Below are 12500 nucleotides of genomic sequence, written 5' to 3'. Positions count from 1 at the left end.
TGCATTTTTAAGAGTGCCATATTATCTTTCAAATTTGGGTTGGATGTCAATTTAGATTTACAAAGCTAAAGAGAAAATTGAGAGTGGAATTTTTTTTCAGGTTTAACATCGAGATGGTTCTTTTAGTAATTTTTAAGCATGTCATTTTATTAACTTTTCAGAATCCTAGGTTATACAAAATTACATATAGGTACCAAAATCTATCGTCCTCTAAACATTTGAACGTCTTAGAAAGACAGATAATAGGATTTATTTAGTGATACCTAACGACATTAAGTATGATATGATCGTTTTAACTTGTTTTCTGTTCCACCAACAGATTAATATTAAAATCAGAAGTTATATCTTTTGCTGGATATTGGAAATTGAACATAATGGCAACAGAGTTTATAAAGAGTTGCTGTAGAGGATGTTTCTTTAGTGAACCAGAAAAACACAACCGTGAGTTTTGTTTTGCTTTGACTTCAGACATTTCTTTCAATGTCTTCTTTATCTGTGGCATTGTGTAATATTAAGATAAATGAGACATATTTCCTCACTTCATGGGAGAAGTAGAAACATAAATATAAGACACACTAGGTAAGTATTAAAGTATCCTGGAGCGTAGGGAAGAGAGAGATGAATTCAACCCAGAGGCACCCTGGGGCAGCACCACAAAGAAGATGGCATTTGGCATGAAGTCTGAAGAGGATTTTAGGCAGCTGAGAGGGAAGACGGAATTACGGAGTGTTCTAGGTGGATGATGAAGTACAGGCAAAGGCGGGGAAAGATAAGTGTTGGGTGCGTTTGGGGGACAGCCTGCTCTGATAAATGTTTTAAATGTTTAAAAAATGCCTTTCGTGAATGAAAGACCAAGGGGAGAATGACCGATGGGGAGAAGAGTCCCAAAATGTCTCAAGACCCGCATTTGTCAAGGACTCCTGGAGGTTTCCTTTCTATTGGGTGGTTTCCTCATGTCTTCAGGGTTAAGACTGGAACTTTATTTTTCACTGGCTCTTGTATTTCTTCCTAGAGCACAGCTTTCTAGTATATTTGAGTATGAAGGCTTCTTTTTTGCATTAAAACATTTCATAAGTTCGTACACAGTGGTAGGTGTACTTATATTCAGTCTACAGACAATACTGTTTGTATATAAAGATTAACTCTGTGTGTTCCTTAGCTTCTCATCCTAGGTCACACATTTTTGGAATGACATATCGTTTTAGAGAATGGACAAAATAGGTCAGGGAAGCCAGTACAGGGAGAGGTGCTATTATATTAGGATATATATACTTTATTTTGTGATTTGGTGAAGATTTTTATAGACTTGGAGACCTTTAGCTTCTTTTCAGAATTGCTTAATGCATTTAAGACTGATGTTAACCAATAGTATTGACACCAAGAATTGCTTCATTGGGAGTGTTTTTAAATGACTAGATTTTACTCGAAAGTATTGTAGAATTAACTACAAAATAAACTTGTTTGCCATCTCTGAACTCTTATGTGAATGAGACTCTTTGAAAACTGCCTTTACTATTATGATAAATTAATATACTTTAGCAATAGTGTATTAATTGCTTGACTGTTGGCTGGGCAGATGTTCTTGATAAGAGCCTAGAGTAGTTTATGCATCAGCAGTTTCTACTAAAATGATTAAGTACCAAAACATGTTAGGTTTAGATGCTTACATATAAATCTACGTGCATATTTGTGATTTTTTTTTTCTTTTCTTTTTCCTTCTTTTACATGCAGTTTCCGTGGAAAAAGACTTTAAAACAGCAGTCTCAAATAGTCAAAGTACTACTATCTCTATACCTCCATTGACTTCTGTTTCTGTAAAGCCTCAGGTTGGCTGTACTGAGGATTACTTACTTTCCAAATTACCATCTGATGGCAAAGAAGTACCATTCGTGGTGCCCAGGTTTAAGTTATCTTATATTCAGCCAAGAACACAAGGAACTCCTTCACATCTGGAAGAACTTGAAGGTAAACAATAAAATGGCAGGGTTTTAAAAATCAACATGCAACATTTAAATGCTGTGATTGCTGTAATTTTGTTCTTTTATAACTTTTAACATAAAGATGTGTATTTTGTATACACATTTTACATTTTGCTTTTTATATGCTTTGATCTTTCTATAGAGGAACTTAATGTACAGTATTTTTGAAAGGTCCCATTATGAAACCAGATCATAATACAATACATTTGTGTGTAGACGTGGCTTTTTTAAAAGAAATAATATATCAGTTATCCTTCACACATTTTGAAAGAAAAAACTGGTGGAATTATATAGGAAACATTCCTATCTATTGTTTTCTAAAATTTGATGTAAAGAGAAATAAGGAAGCAATGACTAGTCTTTCTTCCCAACTTCCGTCACCACTATACTTCGAGGTCTATAAATATACTTTTCCGTCTAAATACACTTCCCAGTCTAAATGGCCACTTGAATGAAGTTGATTCAGTGGCTGAATTTTGCCTGATGTTGTAGAGGCCAGTGAACTAAAGAAGAGGAAACAACATGAAACTTGTATTTTAAAAAACGATTTGTTCTACTACATTGAAACACTGTCAGTCACAATGATTTTTTTTCCTCTCAAAATTTTATTATGAAAAATTTCAGACATAGAAAAATGGAAAGAACTTAATGGTGAATACCTATATATCTACCACATAGATTCTTTTATTTACATTTTACTAGATATCACATCCATTCCTCTATCCATTAATCCTCTTTTGTGGGGGAGAATGCATTTCAGAGTAAACTGTGGACGTCATTATACTTCCTTCTAAATACTTAAGCATATATGTCATTTACTAGAGTTCATTATCTGTTTAGTTTTCTTCTTTCAACATAAACTTTGCACACAATGAGCTGCCCAAATTTTAAGTGTGTATTTTTTGAGTTTTGACAAACGCACATACCAATGTAATCCAAACCCTTTCAAGGTCAAGAATACTTCTTTAAATGTTTCTTTTCTGCCCCCTCCTTTCTCTCTTCTTCTGGGATTCCAATCACACATATGCAGGACCTTTCGATATTGTTTTATGTGTCTCTGAGACTTCTTATTTTTTCTAGTCGTCTTTTTTCCTCTCCGTTCTTAAGATTGGATAATATTAATTTATTTTCAAATTCATTGTCTCTTACCCTTTGTTATCGCCATTCAGCTGTTAAGCCCATGCAGTGAATTTTATATTTTAGAAATTGTATTTTTTAGTTGTAGATTTACACTTGGTTCTTTTTTATAATTTCTGTCTTTGCTGTGATTCCCCCCAACCCTGCCCCCCTCCTCCGCCCTCCATTACTGTGAGCCTGTTTTATGTCTTTGAGCTTTAACATCTTTGTCTGCTAATTCTAACCTCTAGGTCATCTAGATTTGGATTCTGTGTATTGTCTTTTTTATGAGAATGGGTCACATTCTCCTGTTTTTGTGTGCGTGTGTATTTGAGGTAGCTTTGAATTTTATTCTGGATGTTGAATGTTGTTGAGACTCTAGAATCAGTTATATTACTCTGAGGGTTTTTTTTTTTTTTCTTTTCTTTTCTCCAGCCGGCAGTTAATTAACTTGGTTGGACTCTGCAACCAGGTGGTTGGTGGCAGCTCTTACCTCAGTTTAGTTTTATTATCCTTAGTTGGAGTCTGTCCCACACATGTGTGGTTCAGGGATCAACCAGACATTCGAGGAGTCTTTATTCACAGAATTTGGGGCTCTCTCCTTTCCAAGATTCCCACCTTAGTTCTAGCAGCTGTGAGTGCTCTGAACTCGGCCTTCTGGTTCTTCAGGCCAGAAAGACTGGATTTTCTATTGGAGTTTTACTCGCCCTGCTCAGTGCCAGCTTTGGCCCGTCTGCAGGCTAAATGTTATTAAAAACAGATAACTAACTTTGTACTATTCCCTTTTTTCCAAGAGTCAAATCCTGTCCAGAATCTGCATTGCTTTTGTTCACTCTCCAGTGCCTTCAGGGTTTTTTTTTTATTTGTTTTGTTTTTGATCTAGAGTTTAGTTTTGTTATCTATAGGAGAGTTAGGTCTGGTAAGAGTGATTTTTTTTTTTTTTAAAGAAACAGGGAAAGATGAACCCTGTGCCTTATTTTTCGTATATCAGTAGTGTCTCTAAAAAATAGTTTTTAAAAGCTCTGACTCATAGGATACCATGATCGATTGATTTTTCTCTTTCTCTCATACTTGTTTAATAACATTGGGATTAAACTGTATAAACAGCTTTGTAGTTTGTTTTATTTATATCATATATTATGAACATGTTTTCATAGTCATTGCTTTTTAATGGCTCCATAGTATTAAATCATATGCATTTACTGTAATTTAATAAATTTCCTATTCTTAGACATTTAGAGTATTTTATGTGTTATTTTTAAATCAGAACTTGGCAATATGTGATAGTTTTTTTTTTGTCTTTTTTTTTCATTGTATCACTAGAAAACAGATTACTTTTTAGTTGAATGAACAAGAAATTGGTTTATGCTTAAAATACAGACTCATGGAGGTTGTGGTGAAGCCATCAGATTTTTAGCATATTGGAGAGAAAATTACTTTATCTAGCTAGAGTCAAGAAAGTATTCTTGGTACCTCATTATGAAGTCGAATATGTGTAAGCTATATGTGTTTGTGCATGTGTGAGCGGTGGGCTGACATGGAGATTTTGAGAGGAAGATAGGGCAGACCACTATCAATAATGACAAAATTATGTTTCGCAGATTTGAAGTTGGTTTTGTTGCCTTGCTTACTTGCCGATGAGTCTGATTACAGATGTAGCTGACTGCTTTGAGAGCGGATTCTATCGTTAACATTTTGCTGTGCTTGCTTCTTCACTCATCGATCTTACCTATCCATCAAGAGAATGCATCGCCTTTCGAACTAATATTGAAATTTTAACTAGGGCTTTGAGAGGTGGAAGCAATCGTGTAACTTTACATTTAGTTTTATAGCACTGTGGTTCTGTAAATTGAGAGACGTTTCTCTTGAACTTAAAAAAATGATATCACTGTATACTGTTAGAGGGGAAAATTGGAATTTTGCGGTGGCTTACTGGTAAAGGAAAAATGAAATCAGAATATTCTTTTTTTTATGTATAGCCTATAAAGGTGGTGAGTCATTTTTGGTGCTCCTGCTCTTGACGGTGCTCGCCTGTTGCCATGAACAGACTTTTGTGGCAGTGTTTGTGTGCCAAATGATTTCACTGTTAGCTTAGAGGGGGGCAGGCTCTTCATAAGGCTCTCTGGCATCACTCTCTCTTGGCATCCCTCTGCCCGTGTGCTGTGTTTGGAGTGTACACATAGTTGTTTGAACCAGGATGAGGAGAAAACCTCCCCCTCATTATCTCATATTTTTCTTTCCTGAAATCAGCGAGAAACTGCCTGTTTTATTGTTTAGCTTAATTCAGAAAATGTCAGTTGATACCGTAGATTCTGTTTGAAATGGGACAAAAAGAATTAAAATACGGCACTAACTTAGACATTAAAAAAACTATTTTATGTGTTTATCGTATTTCCAATGTGATTAGTAGCTTTAAAAGGAATTTGATCTATTGTTTTGCCCCTTTTAAATTGCGAAATACAAACCACATGTATAAAAAAGGATCAAAGAAATATACAGCTCATTGATTTACTACGCAGCAAAACGTGGATAGTCGCCACTCCCAAAAGCGTCCATCTTCCCCCCTTTCATCCACTCCAGAATAATCAGTGTCCCAGTTGTTATATCATCGCTTTCTTGCTTTTCTTATTTTCCACCACCTAAGTACATATTCCTAAATGTTATGGTTTAGTTTTTTCCTGTTTTCTGACCTTTCTATAAATGAAATTTCATATTCAGCATGTATTCTTTTGTTAATAGGTTTTGTCAGTCCACATGATGTTTGTGAGATTCATTCAAATTGTCAGTATCCTCAGCTTGTTTTCACATCTGTACAGTGAGTGTATTTATTCTGTTGTATTCGAAACGGCATGATATACAGTAGTATTTCCGTGTATCGTACTGTAAGGTGTTTTTATGTAGTAAGTATATACTACAGTTCCTCTGTTTCACTGTTGGTGGACATTTGAGTTTTTTCAAGTTTTTGGTGATCATGGATAACGGTGTTTATGAACATTCTAGAACTGGTCTCTCGGTGCACATGCGAGTGCATTTCAGTTGTGTGTATGTCCCAGAACGGCATTGTTGGGTCATAGGGTATAAATATCTTCAGCTTTAGTAGAAATTAGCAAACTGTTTTCCACTGAGATTGCATCAGTTTACATTTTTGCCAGCGGAGTCTGCTAGTTCACATGGCTCTACCTTCCTGTCAGCACTGGCTGTTGTCAGGCTTTTTACATTTCACTATTCTGGTGAACACGTCATGGCATCTTCTTGGAGTTTTAGCTTACATTTCCATCGTGACTAATAAGGTTGAGCACTGAGTCATGTTTTTTGGCCGTTTGGGTAGACTGTCTTCCAAAGTGCCCACTTAAGTCTCAGGCCAGTTTACATACACACAGTCTTGCTTGTCTTTTTCTTACTGATTTATGGGAGTTCCTTATGAATTCTGGGTATGAGCCCTTTGTCAGTTATATTCTTTGTACATATCTTCTTTCATTCTGTGGGTTACCTTTTTACTCTCTTAATAAATCTTTTGACTAATGGAAAATTCTAATTTTTTTTTTTTCAATTTATGCCTACAGCACCTGGTCTTCCTAGGTGATCTCCCATCCAAGTACTAACTGGCCCAACCCTGCTTAGCTTCTGAGATCAAACATCGTGCTTGTTCAGGGTGGCATGGCCGTAGACTAGGGACTGTGGCTCCACTGGGGTGTGAACCCAGGACCTTCTGCGTGTAAAGTAGACGTGCTAACCGCTACACGATGGAACCACGTCTGGAAAATTTTAATTTTAATGTAGTTCAGTTCATTAAAAGTTTTTTCTGATTATTGATACGGGTACAGTTTAAGAAGTGAGTCCCTTCCCTAAAGCCATGAAATCATTCCTATATATTTACTTAAATATAGAAGTTTTATTGGTTTGCCTTTAACATTTAACTTAGAGCTACAGTCCATATGGAATTAATTTTTTATGAGTATGTTTAGTTTAGGGGTGAAGGTTTTGTTCCTAGGTCAATATCCTGTTGTCTGTTACCACCCTTTAGTGAAAAGACCATTCTTTCCCACTGTTGTGCATTGCCACACTGATCATAAGTCAGGTGTCCATAAAGTAGGTGTCTCTTTCTGGGCCTTCTGCTCTGTTCTGTTGATCTTATAATCGTGCTAATATTCTATTCTTAACACCCAGTAGAGCAAATCTTTCAATCTTGTTTTTCTTCTTAAAGATTACCTTTTTGGTCATTTCTGGTTGTTTTATGTTTCAATATAAATGTTTTCTATTCAATTTGTTGTTTGATTTTTAACTTTATTGCATTGTGGTTAGAGAACATACTCTGTGATTTCAGTCCTTTAAAGTTTGTTGAGACTTGCTCTCTGTGTCTCATCATGTGGTCAGTTTTTTAAAATGTTCTAGTCTTCACGAAAAGCATACCTCTCCAGATAAAGATAATCTTTTTTCTTATGAGATATTCTTTGTGAAAGTAGAAAAGTAAAAGGAAACCCCCATCACCAACTATAGAATTGTCCACAACATTTAGGAATGTGTGCTTAAGGGCCAAGAAAAATGCCAAAAGTTTACCAGACTGTCTTGAGAGCAGGGTTCATAGCTGATCCCTGGCAGAGTACTGCACACAATTCAAGCTCGATCAATGTGTGCTTATTCTTTGTGCTTATGTGTGTGCTCACATATCAAACGCATGCGAGTTAGTATTAACACACAAATTTTTTTCCTTTGCCTTGAATGCACCCAGCCGTTAGCTAACAACTCCCAGAAAAGGATGTTGTAAAACTTTAGAAACATTTGCTTTCAGGATCTGCCAGAGCATCTTTTGGAGATCGAAAGGCGGAACTTTCCAGTTCATTCCATCATGGACCCAGCTATGATGTATATAACCCATTCTATATGTATCAGCACTTTTCACCAGATTTGATTCGGCGCTTTCCTCCTCGTTCAGAAGTGACAAGACTGTATGGATCGGGTCTGAAAATAATTTTTTTTTTTCTTCTTTGTGGTGTTCTTTTAACAAATGTAGAAATCAAATGAAATCTAAGACCCTGGAAAAACTGATTCTTATTCCAAAAAACAATTTAAAATTTAAGAGAAAAGCAGGCTTCAGAAGTGATGTGATAAACATCATGACTTCTTCATGGTATTATATCTAATATACAATAATTGAAAGATTAATAAGTTGTGTTTAGTAGTTCCAAATTCCATTGTATTTTTCCTTTTTTGAAAGTTTTATTTACAGACTATTTTGTAGGTATTTTACATATCATTTATCCATTCATAAATTCTACAACAGGTATTTACTAGCTTTTTCCTTTTCTGCTCTATTCAGTGAAAATGATGAATTTAGAAACTCACGATATGATTACAGATGTAAGCGAAGAAAATAGAAAATGGCTAAATGATTTTAGAACTTTCTTAGTTTCATATTTGAGACTGCATCAGTTGTAGTCTATCTCGTACGTATCTGATTCACAAACTTCTCAGTTTTCAAGTCTTTTATATATACAGCTATTTCAACCCCGAATTCAGGGTGAGGTACTAAAAGTAAAGCAGAAGTATTTATTTGAATACTTATATATGAGCGCATAGAATTCAGTATTGATTTTTTTTTTTTATAAGCGCTCATAAAATAGTTGAATTCATTTAGCACAGAGGACTTACATCCTCTTAGATTATTCTTCTGGGATGAAGAATTGGGGAATGTAAGCAAAAAGAATGAATTTTCCCTGCTCAATATTTGATGTGGATGTGAAAATGTGTTGTTTGATTTATGTTGGTTTCCGTTTCAGACAAAAGTAAAATAATTGGAAAAAAATTTTTTAACTTCAGTAGAAGGCTTTATCTCTTAAGTAGATTTGCATATAATATTGATGATACATTCCTAAAAAGATGTAGTTCATTTTAAGTAGAATTCCAGTGTTTCTTCTTCGCTATAAAAATAAGTCATTTTCTCATATACCTTTGTAGTTTGTGATTTAAGGACCAGCAAACTCGCTGGTTCCCCTGGACTGAGTAGGTCTATGTTTGATCTTACAAGTTCGTCTCAGCGGTTCATCCAGGTAAAATATTTATATAAATTTAATTATATTCAACAATTTATTTTCAAGCTAAAAATTCAGAAATGTGTGAATTACATTAGGAACAACATGTGTATCTTTTGTAGTTGTATCTATTCTAATATCTGAAGAATAAACACTTGGCATTTCCCATGTGCATTTTTTTAGGAAGCTTTCAACTGAATACTAAAAGGCAGTAGTTTTTCTTTTGTTTATTTTTTTTATGAGTCTTACATCTCTCAGTTGGTGTATACTCAGACAATTGGAATTTAAAATGGTATATAGTTAAAAGTAGTTATTGATTTAACTTTTCTTACTGAACATAACTACCTAGTTAGTAAAAATTAGTGTTTCTATTGAGATACAGGACTTAAGTTATTCATTAATATAGCACAGTGTCCTTTGTTAGAAATAGAGTTGAGAATTTTTGATATTTAAAAAATATTTCTTTTTTTAAACAAGTAATTATTAAAAAATTAGAAAGTAGACTTAAGCAAACTGAAAAGACAGATCACCTCAATTCCTATAACTGAGAGTAAAAGCACCATGAAAATATCGTTTCTATATACCTGTGGGCTTTTTTAAGGTGAATATATATACACATATATTTTATTAAAATGGAAGTGTATTCTAAATAATCCTAATAATTTTCAGTTGAGTTCATTGTTTGTAGACTTAATTTTTCATAGCACAAGTTCTTTAACATGCATAAAATTGTGTGGAGAGCTTGTTAAAACACAGATTGTGAGGCCTCACCACCAGAACTTGTGATTCAGTAGCTCTGCAGTGGAGCCTGAGTTTGTATTTCTAACAGTTTCCCAGATGATGCTGATACTCCTGGTCCAGAGGGACCATGCTTTGATAACTGCTGCTTTACAGGTTTTAGGTAATATGGCACTTCCAAATTTATTCTGATTTTTGTTGGTACTTTCAAGTATGAAACATAAGCAGTGATTTCTTCCCCCTTATTACAAAAGCAAACCAAAACCAGCAAAGGCTTTCCCATGTGTTATCTAGTAAGATATTTAAGATTTTTCTGATAACATACACAAAAGTCTTTTTTTCTTCTTTTCTTTCTAAAAATGGAAAATTCTGATGAGTAACACTGTCAAATGGTTAGTGTGCAGTTTGCTACTAGGGTAGGTATTATTTCTGAATCCTTAAAGTTTGATATACAGTTTTTGGCTAAAGAAGAATTTTATTTGTAGAGACAGGATTCATTGTCCAGTATGCCCAGTAGTTCGTCGTCGAGGAAAAATTCTCAAGGGAGCAACAGAAGCCTAGGTAAGGAATAAAGTATCCCATTTTTTAAAATATATATTCTTAACGAAATTATTTCTACTCTAGTAATGTGAAGTTATATGGTAAGGTAAAAATACTCTAGATAACTGTGTTATCTGCATGTGAATGCATAGATCAGATGGTTTGTTTTTTAGTGTTCAGTAATGAATACATCTTTTTAAAAAATGAGGCAATTAAATATCTTTTGGTTTTTGTTTTAAATTATATTAGTGAAGGAACTTCCTGAAGCATACTGTATGAAGGTCATGTCAAGGTTATTTGGGAAACTTTTTCTTAGTTTTAACTTAAATCTCTCAGGGTATAATTAGGTTAGGTTTTTAAGCCATGTACTCTTTACAGTAGATCTTAACCCTAGCACTTCCATAAAACATTGAAGTGTGATTTTTGTCTTATTAAATTGGCAACTTTAAAAAATAATTGTAGCATTTCTCAGCTGTGCCTTTAAAACTGGATGGTGTCAAAGCTTAATTGGGTCAGAAGGATTGCATAGCATCTCAATCGTCTTTGTCCTTTTATAATTCAGATACTATTACTCTATCAGGAGATGAAAGAGATTTGGGGAGATTGAATGTGAAAGTGTTTTACAATTCTTCAGTAGAGCAGATCTGGATCACAGTTTTACAGGTAAGCAATTATAATGAATACCAACTTTTCCTACAAAATTGAATTTTAGACATTATAAGCATCTGCTATTGTTTTGTTCTGGGGAAAGGGGTCATTACCTTGTTTGGAATTTAGGGTTCTATAGTATTTTGCAGAAAATAGTATTTAATAAAGAATCTAAAGAAAATAAATGTATAGGTGTGATGGAAGTATGTTTGCTTTTAACCTCAAGAAAGAAATTGATGTGATGTCTACAACATTAAATGTCAAATTATTTTATTTTATTTATTTTTTAATGTTAAATTATTTTAATGTGGATGAAACAAGAGGTCTCAGTAAACTAACGTTCACTTTTATGGTTTTTATCCAAAGTTGTTAAGTCAAGAAATACATAAAATATTGATATCGTCAGCATCCTTTGTAAACTTCAAACTGTATTCTTAATTTTTTTAGTGCCGAGATTTAAGTTGGCCTTCTACTTATGGAGACGCTTCTACTGTTTCTATAAAAGGAATACTAACGTTGCCCAAACCAGTGCATTTCAAATCTTCAGTCAAAGAGGTCTCCAGTGTAAGTGGCTGTGTTTGCTTCATTTGAGTTTAAAAATTAAACGTGTTCTATATACTGTATTATTGGTGTGATTCTGTGGCTTGAGATGAAAAAGAAAGCTTAAGTGGTTGGGAGGCTCTCAGAAGCACAATTCTGACTACACGGACGAACAATTTCAATAAAAGAGAAAATATCTAAAATATCAATGATTGCTCAGACATCTTGCCTTTTCAAAAGGCAAAAAGAAAAAAAAAGAAAAGCTTCTTTTCAAAGAGATGTATTAAAGATGGAAAGATGGAAGGGTGTAACAAAGAATGGTCTAGTGTCAAGAAGCCCATGGTAAGCCAAGGTTTTGAAAATATTAGAACTTTTGAAAATAGTCTGGAAAACACGGACTTGCTGCGTGGGGTGGATGCTCATGAGAGAAGGTAGAACTTTATACTCATATTTTCTTTTTTCTTCTTTACTAAGGAGATCGATTTTCATATTGGAAAGAGTGGAACAAACATCACCAAAAGAGAAATCATTAGACAAAGAATCGCTCCTTTAAAGAAATAATTCAAGTCTTTTAACGAGAGCAAGTTAGATTCTGGATCCTGAGAGAGCTTATATGAGATTCTTGAACCACTCTTATTTACAATTGAAGAGTTGTGGTAAATAGCAGGAAAGATGCCCCAGATGGAAAACAACCTAATTTTTAAAAAGGGGAAAAGCTATATTCTGGTACACTTGGTGTTGATATTGACCTGAATTCCTGACTACGTAATTAAAAGGATGATTTGGAAAATTAAAGGCAATATCTTGGATAAATTCTGGAAAAACAAATCATGGTCACTCTCATTTTTGTTTACATTAAAAAATATTTTTTATTGTTGTAAATTAAATCTACCTTTCCTAGATTATAAAA

The 12500-nt window shown here is 34.2% G+C and overlaps 1 protein-coding gene and 1 pseudogene across 1 annotated transcript in view; one reads left to right on the top strand and one right to left on the bottom strand.

Annotated features, from left to right (window-relative positions):
• Window positions 1–12500, top strand: part of TC2N (tandem C2 domains, nuclear) — a 35914-nt gene that overhangs the window by 11979 nt on the left and 11435 nt on the right. Inside the window, exons 2-8 of the mRNA XM_011373151.2 lie at window positions 320–441; window positions 1732–1965; window positions 7885–8052; window positions 9051–9142; window positions 10348–10423; window positions 10965–11065; window positions 11498–11614. Of these exons, the coding sequence (XP_011371453.1) occupies window positions 375–441; window positions 1732–1965; window positions 7885–8052; window positions 9051–9142; window positions 10348–10423; window positions 10965–11065; window positions 11498–11614 (855 nt within the window). The 5' untranslated portion in view covers window positions 320–374. The remainder of the gene's footprint in view (window positions 1–319; window positions 442–1731; window positions 1966–7884; window positions 8053–9050; window positions 9143–10347; window positions 10424–10964; window positions 11066–11497; window positions 11615–12500) is intronic.
• LOC111747384 lies at window positions 6650–6764 on the bottom strand (annotated as a pseudogene).

This window comes from Pteropus vampyrus, unplaced genomic scaffold (assembly GCF_000151845.1).
Source record: "Pteropus vampyrus isolate Shadow unplaced genomic scaffold, Pvam_2.0 Scaffold219, whole genome shotgun sequence".
Lineage (NCBI taxonomy): Eukaryota > Metazoa > Chordata > Mammalia > Chiroptera > Pteropodidae > Pteropus > Pteropus vampyrus.
Note: the sequence above shows the minus strand (reverse complement) of the source record. Positions and strands in the feature narration are given on the sequence as shown.